This window comes from Chelon labrosus, assembly GCF_963514085.1.
Source record: "Chelon labrosus genome assembly, chromosome: 6".
Taxonomy (NCBI): Eukaryota; Metazoa; Chordata; class Actinopteri; order Mugiliformes; family Mugilidae; genus Chelon; species Chelon labrosus.
The window spans coordinates 13,384,716-13,401,221 of NC_140342.1; the positions used below are offsets into that span (position 1 = coordinate 13,384,716).

At 43.3% G+C, this 16,506-nt stretch overlaps 1 protein-coding gene across 1 annotated transcript in view; it reads right to left on the reverse strand.

Moving 5' to 3' along the window:
* Positions 1 to 8,748: 8,748 nt before the first annotated feature.
* Positions 8,749 to 16,506, reverse strand: part of eif2b3 (eukaryotic translation initiation factor 2B, subunit 3 gamma) — a 30,929-nt gene continuing 23,171 nt past the window's right edge. The window contains exons 10-12 of the mRNA XM_084546799.1: positions 16,334 to 16,482; positions 13,477 to 13,580; positions 8,749 to 9,053 (exon numbers count right to left, since the gene is read on the reverse strand). Coding sequence (XP_084402925.1) covers positions 9,001 to 9,053; positions 13,477 to 13,580; positions 16,334 to 16,482 — 306 coding nt within the window. The 3' untranslated portion in view covers positions 8,749 to 9,000. The remainder of the gene's footprint in view (positions 9,054 to 13,476; positions 13,581 to 16,333; positions 16,483 to 16,506) is intronic.

Sequence of the window (16,506 nt, forward strand, 5' to 3'; positions counted from 1 at the left end):
AAAAAAAAAATTCATTGTTTTTTTTTGTTTTTTTCAGACAAGAACTCAAATCATCATTTTTTTTTTCTTTTGTATGGGAAGGAATAACAGATCTTTCAACACTTTTCATATCACTCCAGGGCATCTCATGTTGGAGAAGGTTTGGGAGCCTCTCATTTGTTACAAAACACCCAAAGAAGATCCCCCCCTCCCCTCCTCTCTGAAGTCTTTGCTGTGAGTGCAGTTTGTTACAGACAGCTGTGAGATGAAGTGTGTGAGTGCGTAGGTTCTTAGCACCAACAGCTGTAACCTCACCTCTCCTGGCTGAAGGCTTCGCAAAAAAAAAGCCGGTTTCCTACACTCCGGAAAATGTGACCTCTCGCTCCTGCGGGGAATTATTCTGCATATGCATCTTTTTCGTTCAACGCCTCGGCGCTGCCTGGCTCTGTGTGACAGCCTTATCTCTGAGGAGACTCTTGGAAAGTGTTCATGTCTTGCCACGCATGATTTCACGGGTTCAGAAAGCAGTTCACCTATAAAAGCAAGGCCTGAAGAAAGGAGGAAAGCAAGAAAGAAAGAAAGAAAGACTGCTTTTTCATCTCTCGCTTCTCCTTCAGAAAAAAATTATAAGCTAAGTGTGTCTTGGTGGTTTGCTAATGTGAGGCCCCCCCCCCCCACTGGCCCCGCTCACCTAAACGTATGGGGGTGAAGAACAAACGCTTTACCAGATTACACAGTCGTTCTCTGCCCAAGCACCAACCTGTGCTGATGTGCAGGACATTTGTCAGGTGGCTGGTGCTAATTTGAGGCCCTTTAAGGTGACTGTAAAACAATCTGAGGCCGGGGCAGAGGTCTTTGAACACGCGCGATGGCGTTCATTCGGCTGGTGACGGTGGAGAAGACGCAGGCTTGATTGGTGTCACAGTTTGGCCGCCGAGCCGTCGTGTCCATCATCACTGTTTACACGAGAAAGAAAAAAAAAAAAACAAGAGCGGGTCTGATGGGCAGGAGGATTTGTTGCAGTGTGCCACGGACAGAAATGGCATGCAGCTAATTCAGTTTTTCACCCTTTGACCTATGATATCGCAAGCAAATCAGAAGTCCCAGTGTAAAAACAACAAAGAAGACACCATTTTTTGTACCATACACTCATGTTGCGCACTCAGCTTCTAAATAAATATCAGTTTTTCCATAAAGAAGCACAACGTGACGTAACAATAGTCTGGAGATGGGCACACTTTTAAAATTATCTCCATGAAAATGTTGTAGGGTTGTTTGGTAGTGATTTGCGGTAGCGAATGCCTGAAAGTCCATAAATCTAATAATTTCAAGGTATTTTGAATCATATGATTACAGCTACCATAAGTTTTCTATCACATGTTGAATGTAAGTGTTTATACCACTCCCGAGTGATGTTTAAGCGTTAATGGTAAAGCAGTAATGATTAATTGCGTATGTTTTATTTGTATACTTAAACAGAAGTGACTGACACAAGCTGCCTTTTTCTTGTTTTATAGTTAAAATCAGGACTCTTCCTTCCTACTTTAAGTATTATATGTATGAATTCTGTTACAAACTAGAGGCAAATAACTATTACTTCCACTAAAACTAACACTCAGTCAAATAACCAAGTCCAGCACCAAGTCGTTTTATCATTTGTTACCAAAATAAAAAGTTTGTTAATATATTGGGCAGTACACTGGCTAAAAGAGTCCACCACTGGCATTAAAATCCTTAGATTTCACCTTTGTTGATTAGCAAATCCACTTATTTATATTATAAGTTGAACCTCGTTCAGACATATATTAGATTTTCACGTTCACTGATATGTATAGTTGTATAAACATTTTATTTCTAGTCACTTTCTATTTTTTATATAGCTTTTGTATTTTATGTTCAATGTATGTAACTGCTACTGGATGCTTGAATTTCCCTCGGGATTAATAAAGTATCTATCTATCTATCTATCTATCTATCTATCTATGTCAGAAGTGTAAATGCATGTGAACAGAAGTGGGTAATATTGCATTTTAAGTCATGAAAAGCCACAAAGATTCTGCTTCTGTAAAATGAATCCAGCTGGTGTCAAGCTTGTGTTGTGGAGTAACTGTCATTATTAATGCTTGATAAAACACGATATGACCGCCGTGTCACTCTATGAAATGTAGGATCATAGGATACTGTGGGGGCCGCCACTCTCCGCAGAAGTTCACTGATACACCTACTCACCCATCTGTCCGACGGCAGGCCACCATGCGCTCTCGCCACGCGCTCACGTTTCCAGAGTGGCACCGGCCGGCCTGTTTTTCCGCTTTGCTGCCGCTGGGTATGGCTTGGCTGGACTGGGTTGGGTCGGGTTGAGTGGTAGAGGGAAACAGGCAGCTGGAAATGGGAGCTTATGTGGAATGTGAGGAATTGGGCTGTGTGGTAGGGGGCCCCTTCAAGCCTAACAAACTCAGGGAGGTCCGAGGCCTGGTCTGGAGGCCTTGGATAAATAAACCATCTGAGATGACCATGCGCTGTGCAGATATCTGCCATCACACCTCCCCGGCCTCCAAACACAAACCGCCCAGGCCCTCTCTCCACGTCTTCTGTCCCTTCAGGATCCCTCTCTCCCTGCTTCCTCTCTTTATCATCTCCCCTGTTCCACCCTCTGCGTGATCTCCTCTACTCCTCAGACTTTTTAACACCTTTATCTCCCCCTCCGTTTCATCAGCTACTCTAGTCCCGCTCTTCCTTCTCCTCCACTCCCCCTCCTCCTATCTCCATTCCTCTATTTCATCTCTCCCCAGTGACTCCATCCATCCAGCCGTTCATCCATGCATGGCTGGCTGTCCGTCCGGTGTTCTGTATGTGCTATAGGCAGAGCCACGGAACCGCTCTGGCAGTCAGCCGTCTCACAGCCGCAGAGACGCTGAGAGTTCAGGCCCAGAAAGTGTTTATTTTTTAAGACAGAGGCTGCGAGGCTGCTCACGACTGCATTTCTCCTGTCTCGTTTCTCATAACAAGGGTTAGGGAGAGTAAGAAAAAAAAAAACAGTCCTGCAAAAAAAGCTATAACGTTGAATTGCTGTTGCCGTAGGGAGTGAATAACGGCATAGACTGATGGTTCCACCTCTGAAAATACATGCAAATTAAAAAGAACATCCACGTCTTACTTACAAGATCACATCATGAGTGTTAATTCGTTTTTAATGCTGTGCCGTTGAGCGATGTAATGTGATATAGTCTGCGTTCATATGTTCAGCTGCTTGATGGATAGCAGTTAGTATAGCGCAGAAATATAAAAAGATGAGGTTTATTTTAAATAACTTTTCCATTCTTTCACAGTATTCGGAATTCACTGTATATATATATATATATATATACGTATATATATATATATATACGTATATATATACGTATATATACATGTATATACACCAAGTGGAAGAATAACAGTTGAAGCTCAGATCTGGTTCATTCAGGCAGCGGAGATGAGATGCTGAGCAAATTTAAAACCCTAAATTAATGAAAATTATTCCTGATGACGGTCTGATGTGAGGCTAAGGATGCAAATTATGAAATCACTAAGCAATCGGGAGACGTGATGATAATAATTTTGTTACCCATTCATTTGCCTCTGCATGTACTTTTCTACGTGTGAGGGCAATTTACAATAATTCCCTCATGCAACCCACTTCAAAACACCACATCTAGCTTAGCTCTGACTGATACATAAAAGAAGAACCTGGAGGGCGAAAAAAAAAAAAAGTCATGTTACATATTATTGGGAAACTCCACAAGAAAATTCTTCAGCTTCACTCACACAAGTTTAACACATATCATCAAAAAGGCCAAAAAAAAAAAATAAATAAAAAAAGTTGCCAGAGAGACACTTTCCGCCGTGGGCTCCTCTGTCAGTCTCTGGGCAGGGTCCGAGCTGCCACCCACGGTCTCACACAAGATTAATTATGATAATGCATTTCTTTACCCCTTTGTCATCGTAATGAATGGTTGCCTTTCTGGGGGAAAACACACAGAACACAGAGAGAGACAGAGAAACACACTTTTCTTTAAGTCTTTGTTTGTGCGGTTGTAACGGAGGTATTGTCAGATGCGGCTAGCAGGTGGCAACGCAAACTCAGACCTGTGGCTTTAAAAGACGAGGCGCAGATTGTGCCTCTGCGAGCAAGCGTAGCCGAAAGGTTGTAGTTTTTCCAAAAAAAAAAAAGATATATAAGCGATGCAAAAGCTTATCAGACGAGCTCCAGTCTAAACACTTTGAGACAAGAATCAGTTATCTTCTGAGACACAGCATTTAAATTTCAATTTTTTCCTTCCTTCTCCGATAGCTTGCACTTCAGAAGTCGCCAAATTCGAGACATATCTCTTTTATTTCTAACCTCTTGACAAGGAGCCGTGGTGTAAAACCGAGCACGATTTAAGGAGGAGTGAGTGTTGTAAAATTATAGTGCAGAAAAAGGAAATATAACCGAACTCATGAGACAGAAAAAAAGTTTGTTTGTAATAGTGTGAAACAGCCCATCTGCTTGCATTTGCAGCTGTAGATGTTATAAACACGAACTAATAAGATTAGAAGGAAAAGGGCACCCAAGGGTGTAAAGCAGGTCATTCTTTTGCTTCTTAGACGTGATCCCAATCAGCCACCCACTCAATGTTTAGTTAATTAGCCGGGGGGGCTCCGCAGTGAGTGACAGACAGCAATATCTGGCTTAGTGTGTGTGTTGTCTAAGGCATGTCACCGAGGTTGTTATCCCATACATGGGATCTGTGTCTCCACACACACTCTTTGTTGGCTAAGCAACATAAGCAACTGTTGTATCTAAGGCTTGTAAAAAGGGTGTTTGTGTGTGTTCAGACGTTTAGGTTAGAGACGGGGGCGGCGTTGGTGTGTCCGTATGTGTGTGTTTGGCGGCGGTGGGGTGGCATCTTGAAAGGTAGTGTGTGGAGGAAAGAAGAGAGAGAAAAAAAAAAAAAAAAAAAAGAGGGAGGGAGGAAATTCATTTGTGGCCGGAGAACACAGAAGACAAATTGAGGAAGTGTTGTGCTAATGTGTAGGGGTCAGCAGCAAACACACGCAGGTTTCTGACTGACTGCCACTTGGGTGGCCTGCTCGCTCTCCCTGTCTGTCTCCTGCTCACCCACAATCAGCCCTCGAGCCATGAAGCCACCCATCTACTCAGCCAACCCCCCAACCCGGAGCCCAGGCTCCACCCCACCTCTCCGAGCATCTGTGTATGTCTATGTATCACACATTTGTCTCAACCATCCATCCTGTCCATCTGTCTTGTACTGGGGTTCTTTATTTTATATTTCACCCTGAAGCGTTCTGCAGCGGCGAAGGCGAGGCTTCATGTGTTGGCGGCGGATGTCTCAGAAGCCAGCCTGTGAAGAAAAGGCTTCATTTTTTTAGCTTTAGGTTCGTTAGGAACATCTCATTTAACATATGTGTTCTGCATTAGCATGTTTCAACTCTTCCTTGACGGTGTGATGTTCAGACTGACTGAAACCCTCCACGGTTTTACGTTTGGTGCACAGCTTTGTGCCTAATTTCAGCCCTAATCTGACATATATGCAACTTTGGGTAGGTGTGCACTGCTTTAAAGATTTTATTGTGTATTTTTTATGGTTAAAAAAAAAAAAAAGGAAAGAACAACCCTATTTCATTGCTATTTCATGTGCGCCTCTAATGCGTGTCATCTCTGATTCTCAGCCACCGTCTCCCTGCATTAATCAAATCCGAGGAAGGTCAAATACTTCTTCACCAATGTTATCTAACGTGCCCTGGATAATCCACAGACTTTACTTTGGCTAGCTTTCATCGCAACATCTTCTTCAGCTGTTCCAGGAAAAGTACTCGCCAGTCGTACGTTCGGCTTATCCGGAGTGACTGGAACACTGCTTCCTTAAAAAACACAAATCAAGAATACGCAATACTACGTGGTAGCACAAATTTCCATTCACTTCCGTTGAATTCAAATTGTAGATGGTGTGCCCATGAATCCCATGAAACATCCGGAAGGTTCCAAGATTTGGGCGAACGGATCTTTTAAACTACAAACCAACCAAGTGGCTGTATCTACCTGTACAAACTGGTGTTTTGAAGGCACGTGTGAGACATTACGTCATTTTAAAATGTGAAGAAGTGTGTTTTACATTCGTGTTTGATCTTTACTAAAAGCATCTGATGCTGACAGGCATTTGCATCGACCGTAACTCCGCGCACAGGCTCCAAAAAAATACACATTTTCCACAAATACACACCACACGGACACAGAAATGCACTTTGGGCAAGCAGTTTCATGAGTTAATAAGTTTGGACAATCACTACTTTTCATTTATTAATATGGTAGATTTCATCCTTGATAAAATAAATCATGTGGACAATTTTTGTGCCGGCAAAATCAGCAGCTGATATTATCTGGTGCTACATGGATTTGTTCAGGATGCGTAATTATAGGAAAAACTTTTGCGGAGAAAATTCCACAAGCAAAAGAACCAGAGACCAACAGACATCCGCCTGATATATGATCTGCGTCGTGACATCCGACCTCGAGATCCGCACGGCAAACCTGCACATTTACGTACACATGTGCGTGCTCAGGGTGTTAGATGGCGACGAGCAGTTTGTGGGACAGGGGATTAAACAATGGTCACACACAGGTAAGCGTGCACACACACACACACGCACAAGTGAATGGACGCAAGGTTTCAGCCATGGTGGCGTTGCATGGGGCGGGGGGGGGGGACTCTGGAGTCTTTGTATAAATATACAAACCTCTACCCAAACACACCCGGCTGCCAGATCTCATCATGTGGTTAAAGCGAGAGGTCATAAGAGTAACGCTGCTAAAAGGTTAATGCAGCCAAGACAAAGAGCGCAGACAGAGTGAACCTTGACTGTGTTTTAGCTCAAAACGCAGGTGACAAATGCGGTCTGTCGAAACATTTAGCCACTTTTCACATGAAGGAACAGCTACAAGTTGTAAAAAATGACAGGATTCATGACTTAGAATGAATCAATATGAATGACTATGATGCTACAAGGATGAAACAGTATACGGGATATGTGAATGAATCAGTTAAGGAATGCAACCTTGAAATACAACTGCGAGGAAGTTACTAAAAGGTGAAGCCATGAAGAAACACTGCGTATAAGGACTTATACTAAAAATGTGACTGAGGTTGGTTGCAGAAAGATGAACACAGGTGAGATAAGGCGCATGGAAAAGGACAGAACTGTGAAGTATTTGTTTGTCAGCTGAATCTGCTTCCGCAGTAAGCGGTTGCGATAGACGACTATTCTCTGGTGAGGCCTTAAAAAGGGGGGGGGGGGGGGGGGCAAAATAAATCTTTCAAATATTTGACTCTTTTTTTTTTATTTGTGTCACATTCTGCAGCTTAAATGAAATATGACGTTTCGGGTGAAGAGTTTAAAATGCAGTGTTACGTTGACGGACGAACGCCCTAGTTCACAGCGCCAAGTCAAATTCAGTAAGTGCTCCGTGTTTACCAGGCAGGCTGGATTTTATACAAAGCTTTGACTAGAATCTACAACATGAGACTACGAGCATCACAGCATATTTAGCTATTAGTATTTGATTTAACAAAATGCATCAACTTAGGAGATAAAAAATGTCTTTCTGCCTGTATTTTGTTTTTCAAAGATTTTCTCACAGTTTGCTTTTCCAGCTGTGAACAGCTCCTCCACTCCCTCCTCTGCAAAATCAGAGCATATTTAATTTGGTCAATCTGAATCATGATTAGGGTTATTTTCAAATCTAATGAGTAGAAATCTGTCAAGTGTCCCTTTAGGGGAGAAGCTGTGCAGCCAGCAATAGATTTGATGTTGAATAAAATGTACTCCAAGAATTCTAACTGAAGCAGCTCTTTATTCAAAGAGTTAAACTTCACTTTGTGGCCTGTATTATTAAACTGCAGTGCGACATAACATACAAATGGCTTTAACGTAACAAGACGGAATAGTACTTGTCATCTTTTAGAGAGTATTTATAAAAAAAAAAAATCAAGACTACAATGCTGTCCAAAGGGAAGTAGAGCGGGAAGACAAACACGGCATCATAATCTCTCTCCTACACACAGAGAAAGAGAGAGAGAAACATCACATAATCGGGCCACAAGAGACAGTCTAAATGACTCAGGCAGGGCCACAGACACAATAGGAAACAGAGGACAGTAAATCATACGCACACATGCACACACAAAAGCATCCCTGCAGACATCCCTGTCCTCATCACCCTCCTTCGTGACTCAGGAACTTCCAACCTGTAATTTGAGAAAAAACTCTACCGACGGAATGCAATAAATCTTGCGACAGCGGAGGGAGGAGAAGAAAGGGGGAAGAAGAGGAGAAAAACAGAGAGAAAAGTGTCGGCCGTGAGTCAGTTTCCTCCTCCGCTGCGTTTCGTGAGTGTGTGTGCGAGGGCGGGTGTGTCGGTGTTAACTGATACAGGATCAAGCTGGGTGGTCCGGGGCCTACATATACACCAGTTTTGTGTACAAATAAACTTAACCCCCCACACCATTGTGGTCACCCCTCCCACTGCTTTTTCTCTCCATCTCTGGTCTTTGCAGCTGCACTGTGTGCATGTGTAAACAGCCACGAACATTCAAACGTGTACGAGCCCGTGTACGAACCCCTCCCTCTGGAACTGGGTAAATTGAGTAATTGAGTCCTGCCATTAGGAGACAGTAATGAGCTGGTAATAGCCAGTGTGGTGACATGATTACGGAGATCTAACAAGTAGTCTCAGTCAAAGTGTCTCCGTCGAACTGAAGACACCGCTGCTTTCTTAAACGCAAACAAGAAACACAAACACGGCGACAGGTTTAAGCCGACTTGTCTTTATTTGGATGTACAAAAAAAGCCTACGAGAAGATGGAGTCCAAGTGTCAAGCAGCGTCCAGGCTTCTGATTGGTCGGTCAGCTGGTGAACCCTTCATGTTTCGCCGCTCTTCCATTGGTTGACGAGGTTATGTCTGTCCCCTCTTATAAAATCTAGATCTCCATCAGCTGGTCCGTTCCAACAATGACCTCATTGGTCCGCTCAGCTGCAGGACAGAAAGACGTTTACAAAGGAAAGAGAACAGAAAAAATATAAAGATTATATCTTTGCAAGCCCAGCTGTGGTGATTTTCATATCTGAAAATCACTCAAAGTTTCTCTAAGGGAAAAGAAAAGCCGCAAATACCTTGAGGTTGATGAAACCCTTCCATACCCCACTAAACAAATTCCAAAAATTAGTCTGGTTTCGCATGACTAGGCCTGCTATGAGATTAGGCCACGTGTGAGGGAGATCCAAAACATGACAGAAGCTACCGATCTGAGAGCAACATCAGGCCTCAAAGCTCACGAGTTGCAGCGTTTTGGATGACGACAGAGAAGAACGGGACAAAAGGCACATGTAGTATAATCAGAAGCTAATTGAACAGACATCACGGGGAAACACTCCTGGCAATACAAGAGAGGTCCGAGACCAATCAAACACTGCAGAGGGCACTTGCAGTGAAGTTCCCGTCGAGTTCTCCACCTGCCCAAAAGATAACTGAAGGTGTTGCGACGTTCACATGCAAAGATACACGTCTGTTCAGCACTGTAGAAACAAATGGCTTCCAACAACTTGAGCTACATGTTACCTGTCATCAAACATACTTGATATATGAGTGAAGTGGCCAACACGTATGCATGAGTTAAATGTGGCGTTGCCTTAACTTGTGACAGCTGGACATCCAGGGGAACAGATTTGTAACTGAACGTCACTTCACACTATATTGACGCCTTGTTTCTTATGGCATCGACACCATCCACTCAGCGGGTATCATTTTGAGAAAACCTCCTTCATAACCAAGCATAAGTGATTCAAAAGGAACATATGGCTAAACTGATGGGTATTGAATTTGATCTAACAGAAGTGGGAGTTAGCAAATCAAAACTGATTCAGGAAATCAGCAATACCCAGCCCTAGAGTCATAGCATGCAAAATCTGTGTTAATATTAAAGAAAAAGGAGGTTTCTCGTAATGTTTCTCATTGTTATTTGGCAGATTCCTCCAACTCTTGGATGTTGAAGACTCCTTTAGTACATCATCAAGGAGAGTTTTGCAAATACTACTTTGCTTGTAACTTTGCAAACAATTCAAACAAAGCAAACAGTGTAAAGGAAAAAGAAACGGAGAAAGGTAAAGGCATCATTCCTTACCTAATGAGACGCTGATCAAGACAATCGACGTATTTAGCAGCATGGCAGAGATTTAAATCTGGCATCTATGGCTAAATCCTCGCACCGGTAGCTACCTGCAACAATTTGTTTGTCCAAGCTAAAGACGAAAGCAACCATTGACTGAGATGGAGTAGATGGACTATAGCAACGAAGAGTGTTGTGAAGCTGGTGGGGACTATAACTGAGGGACTGGATAACTGCCAGTTTCAAATACAACTTATATTTAAGATGAAGAATTATAGTCTAAAGCATTAAGCAACCCACAGCAAGGGCAAACAGACTTGCACTGGTGTGGCTTTTCTTCATTGGAGAACTTTGAAAGAAGACAAAGGACTGTAAACTGTAGGCTTATGTATGTACATGCAAACAGATATAAACAGAAATAAATGGAAAACAATGGCTACCTGGCGTCCAAAGAAACTCAATATGCATGCAACGTGGAGGAGTTAATGAGGTACAGCATGCCTATCCACTGTGTGATCTTTTAATTCATTTGAGATCAGCCCCAGAAACCTGCGTGTGGTCAGTCTTGGGTCACCCTGACCGCAACCTGAACCTCCCAAAAAGAAATACACGACGCTTGAAAGAGCAAGTCTGCCATTTTTCACTATCTCTCCCTCTCTCCCTCTCTCTCAACCCGACGCTAGTTGGGGAGCGGAGCGAGGAGAGCGGCGAGCCCCGGCTCCTCCTCGCATCCCCTCGCTCCCTCCATCTCCAAGTGCCGATCCAAAGCAAACGGTGGCAGAGAGTCATGTTCCATCCACACAGACAGGTTTTAGTGTGAAGGAATCTGTTGCTCAGAATGAGCCTAGCCTCTGCTTTGTGGCGGGGAGGACAAATGGAGCATGGGACAGCAGGAGAGAGGAGGGGAAGAGGCAGTGACTGGAGAGAAAGGGAGGAAAGGTTACTCGACTTGGGCCGGATGACTTGTCAGTAGCTAATACAGTCTGTAGATGTATTATGAACACAGGTATTTGTGCAATAACATGATATGTCTTGGTTTTTAACTTTGATTTTAGAGTCGTATTATATTTTTTTTTATAGCTTTGCTGTGTTTACACTGTTAAGGTTTTCAGTTTCATTGTACATGAACAAAGACAAAGGCATATTTTATTGTATTTACACATTTCTCCTGCTCTTAATAACTGAAGGAAAGCGTTTTTCATGAAGTAAACACCGGATTGTTTTGTAACTAGATAAGAACGACTTCTACTAGGATGCAGCGTTAGACCAGAGCACGGTGTCGCCGTCTCCAAGAGACAGCGGATAGCAAGTTGTTTTTGTCTATAAACTGATGCATGCCTGTGTGTATACGTCAAAGCGCCGAGAGGTGAGGTATGTATCTTTTAAATATTGACACCTGATGGACCTGTACGCGTGAGCACGTGTGTGTGTGTGTGTATGTGTGTGTCTCTGTGTGTGAGGCTGAACTGTCAGGGTGGTCCTTAGCTGCTAACAGCTCCAGCAGCAGAGAGGGTGTTTAATGTCTTTAGCAGCCTACGGTCAGCCAGCAGCTAGATTGGTGAGGGAGAGACAATCTTGTGCTTTCTTTCAATATAGAGCAGAAACGAGAGAAGGTTTTTCTTCAGTGAAAAAGCATCGCGCAGAATAATCCAATCTGACCTGCGCAAACAGAGACGACGTGGAAAAGTAAATTACAGCGGATTGTATGGACGACATATTTTACAAATTACTTCAGAAAATCAGTAGAAAGAAAATGAATGACTTGCTGACAATAGACATTTAGAGGTCTGTTTTTTTAATCTTTGATTTCTTCCTCTTCCACTACTAAATTTTGATATCTATCACATGTTTGGCGAACTGTGCCAAGAAGTGAACGCGCCAAATTATAAAAATAATAATAAACAACCCTGATAATTCAAGGACCTTTGCGGTTTAGTCCTCTTTTCAGTCTCTGAAGAAGGGTCATTCCTCCAATGTAATCGTTGATGTTTAGTTTTTTTCTTCTTCGTATATTTTTTTGTGCGTTTTTACGTATCTGAATTGAAAATAAGAGAGAAAAACTTCAATTTTGTGCTATTTGAATAAACTTCTCTTTACTATATATATTAAACGTGTGTTTAAAGTCTATTAAACAGACAGTTTAAGATGTTTTTTAATAAAATAATGATATGGGAAAGAAAAGATACAATAAAACTAAAGTGCGTCTGGGTGTATGCAAGACAAACTAACTGCCTGAATCAGGCAAAAAAACAGAAGCTTTGGTGCTGTGGGATTTAACATTAGCTATACATAGTGTGCAAAGTTTCCAGTGTCCAACAACATAATGTTAGCAACTGTCCAGCGGGAAATACAAGCCCAAAAAAAAAAAAAAAAAAGCTGAAGCAAGATCAATTTTGTTGCAACAATCGCTCACAGGATGCTCCCAAAAAAAAAGAGCTCAACTGTTTCCAACATTTTTGGACGAGTTTAGCTCAAATTCACACTGTTGTTACTTAAAGCACCCTGTTGTTCACTCAATTAGGCTGCTCAGTCTGGAAGCCGAGCTCGCTCTCTCTCTCTCTCTTTCTCTATATGTGTGCGAGCGTGTGTGTGAATATGTGTGTGTGTGTGTGTGCGTGCGCGGTGGATGTGGCTGGAGGCCGCTGCTGTTGAATTCCGGGTGGTCCTGTTCTGGCCCTGCTCTCTAACCTCTCCATCAATGTGACACACACATACACATAGACACACACACACATACACACAGCTAGCTTCGGGGACAAGAGGATTAAGGAAATAAAAAAAAAATAAAAAAATCTCGGACAAATCAAGACTTCGGGATGAAGAAACTTTCCCCGCTTATAAACGGATACCACACACATACGTTAACACCTTATCTGAGTCCGCCAGAGAGAAGGACTCGGGGAGGATGAAATAACAGCAACACTAATCCTGGCTACTACACGCTGTAATAGATAGCATTTATCTGCAAATTTGATGTATTGGATGGTGACACAATGTAATTTTGCTCTCTCTTGTGTTTATACTTCCTACTACTTAATACACAGTGTGGTGTGAGGTTTCAAACTTTTACATCAACACGAACAAATGGTCCTTTAAGTGCTTGTAAGGATGAAATTCCAACACACGTTTAGAGGAAGGCTGTGCCGTAGTGTTAAGAGAAAAGTACAAGAGCGAAGTATTCTGTGCTGATGAGGAGAAATTAAATACTGCACTACATCAACAGAATAAACTAAGAGCTGGAATTAAAGATTTATCCTTATGTTCGTGTGTGTTTATGCTGGAGGGTCTCACCCTCTGGTTCGATCCGTTGTCCATTTCCCACCAGACAGTACTTGAGGTCCGCGCCCCGGCCAATCACAGCATTGCTGCAGATCACACTGCCCTGGATGTTGCACCTGGAAGTCACACACACACAAATAACACTAATTACATTTCTATTATATTCATAAATTCACATGTGTGCTAGACACTTCCAGAGAGGAGAGGTCATCCATGCACCACGGAGAGCTACCGAGCAGATCTTGAGTCACTGAGGGCTGAATCGGGCTCATTAAAGGTTATTTTTCATCTCAGACGTTTGGTTTCTTTGGGCGATTATTTACACACGCACATGCCAGTACACACAGCAAAGGACATTCATGCAGTACTGGGAGCTGCCCAGTACAGGCAGAGCCTTCCACGGTTGGCTGCTGAGCGTCTTCACTGGCACCGTTGTGCGCTGAGAGCCGCACCGGAGGTTACACTGACATTCAGAGTATTTCCCCGCCGAGACTCCTCACACCTGCTCTGAAAACTCCGAAAAATCAACTGACGTTAATGACACGACATTAGCATATATATTAACTAAAAGCATCCCACGCTGTGTGCGTTTGTGTGTGTGTGTTAAGACGCTGTAGGCTGCAGTACCCACCTGGGCTGGCAGTGCCAACCCACCATGCCTGCTCACATTCAGCCAAACCATCACCATAAAACTCTTGGAGAGAGACACAGACAGTCTTGTGTGTCCTGTGTCGACTAACCGTGAAGGGCGTGTATGTGTAAGTGTGTGTGGGATACAGAATGTGTGTGTGTGTGTGTGTGTTTCAGTAGCTCGGGGAGCCCAGCGGAGAACACATGTTGGTCTTGCCCGGGCAGTGACGCACACACACTTGGCCCTGTGCACCTCACACACAAGACAGGTTTGTATTGGCCCATTCTATTCAGGTGGTTAGGCCTGGAGGGAGAGAGAGAAAGAGTGTGTGTGTGTGCGCGTGTGTGCGTGTGTGTGTTTAAGCGACTACCTAGGAGGTGGTGGTGGTGGTAGTTGGTGATGGGAGATTACAAGATTCAGAGTTTTGTAACATTAGAGAGCGAGGGAGAGAGAGAGACCACCAAAGAAGCTTCGGAGCTGAAACACCACTAATTACTAACACCAGGGCTCCTCCTTGCCGTGACCCCCCCATCCTGCTTCACTTTGACACACACACACACACACACATACACACACACACACACACACGTCAACCCCCACCTCCTGTGCCACCCCCCAATAAAGTTGACCCCTACTATCCCCCTTCCCAAACACGCAGCGCTTTGTCAACAAGCTCTGGTCAGCTCCAAACAAAGAAACCAGAAATGCGAGGGGTTTCTGCGACATGGCTGGGGTCTGCTAATCCCCTCATACTGGCTCTTTCTTTCCTTCTTTCTCCTTCCTTCTTATGTCCTCAAAGCGAGAAAAGAAAGAATTGCAATTTCTTTCTAGCGTGCTAGCTTGCTTTCCCCTCGCTTCTTTCTTCCCTTCTCTAGTCTCCCTCATTCTTTCATGCCTTTGTGCGTGCACCTACATGGGCATGATGAGGGTCCCCATGCTGGCTGGCCGGGGTCCCTGAAAGGCTTAAGAAGAGATGGCGAGAGACAGAAAGAGAAGGAGATGGTGTCGAGGCCTTGATGGAAAGAAAAGAGAGGGAGGAGTAAGAAATTGAGATAAAAGAAAGAGAGCCCGTGAATGAGTGCATTAAAGACCGGACTTGAGGCCAAGATGAGTCTCTTTCCACCAAGATTTTCTGGCCAAGAAACTGAACAGATCAATCTACATGCTAATTCTACAGTAGCTACTGTCGCTCTCTGCACAAGCCTTCTCTGTTGCAACGAAGCAGTCGGTTCTTTCCACTTCAACACCTGGCTACAGATGAGAGGAAGCTTTAATGTGCAGTAATGTTGTATCGCTTCTCAGACTGGGTTCATTTGTCCTTCTCAAGTCAAATCATGATGTTCAAATCATGACTACAACATTTGTCATGTTCTGCATTGACCTTTTGTGTTTCCTCAACAAAAATGGAGTTGTTCCTGCTTCACTTAAGTTGAAATGGCGTGTTTATACTGCATTTGTACATTCTGAACCCATTATCTGGCAGTATCTGTTTCCGTAAATCTTTTATTTCTTTTAAGATAAGAGAATCCTTCTGTATTTCACTCATTGCAGCCACACTAAAACTGGTGGAAATGCCTTTTAGAAAATATACCATTCAAACCCCAAAGGTGTTTCATACATGCAATGGGAAAGCGGCGAGTAAATTAGGGGCTAAATGAAATATATGGATGTTATGTGTTTCACTTCACCAGCTCTGTGTTTGTTTGGAACTGGTCTCTGGCTGGCTGCACACCAATAGATGCATTGTTAACTCAGCGATCCCTATCTGACCCCACAGAGCGCAGAAAACAAAACCTGTTACACCTCCTATCAATGGACACACACATACACGAGCATCTGCCCGACGCACACACACACACACACCAAGGAAATTCAATGGAAAGATATGCAGTGAATGATACCACGGCATACCACGCCTTTCAAATGTAAAAACCCAAACAGTGTCAACACATGGGAAGAAAATGTTTTGTAGTTTTTAATATAGTTGAGGGTGAGATTAAAGGTAATTTTCCTGGCAACATAAAGATGAGTGATTTTATTTTGAAATGTTTAAACACTGCTTCATATCTCTCACACACAGCCTGCATGTGCTAACGGAGCACTTCATTCAATCTTTCATTCGTAAACACGCCTTAGGTAAAATTCTTGTTTCAGGTAATGTGTTCACGAAAGCACTTCAGAGTACACGGCCTCGACAAGTGTGTGCAAGCGTGTGTGCACAGGTGTGTGTGCTCTCACCCCTCCTCGATGGTAACCCCATGCATGATGATGGAGTTGGTGATTTTGACCTTCTCTTTTACAGTGGTGGAGCTTCCGATGGTGGACCTTTTTATGGAGGTCTTATCTGCTACCTGGCACAGAGCTCCGATGATACTGTCTGATCCCATCTGAGGGCGGAGCACAAATGGTAA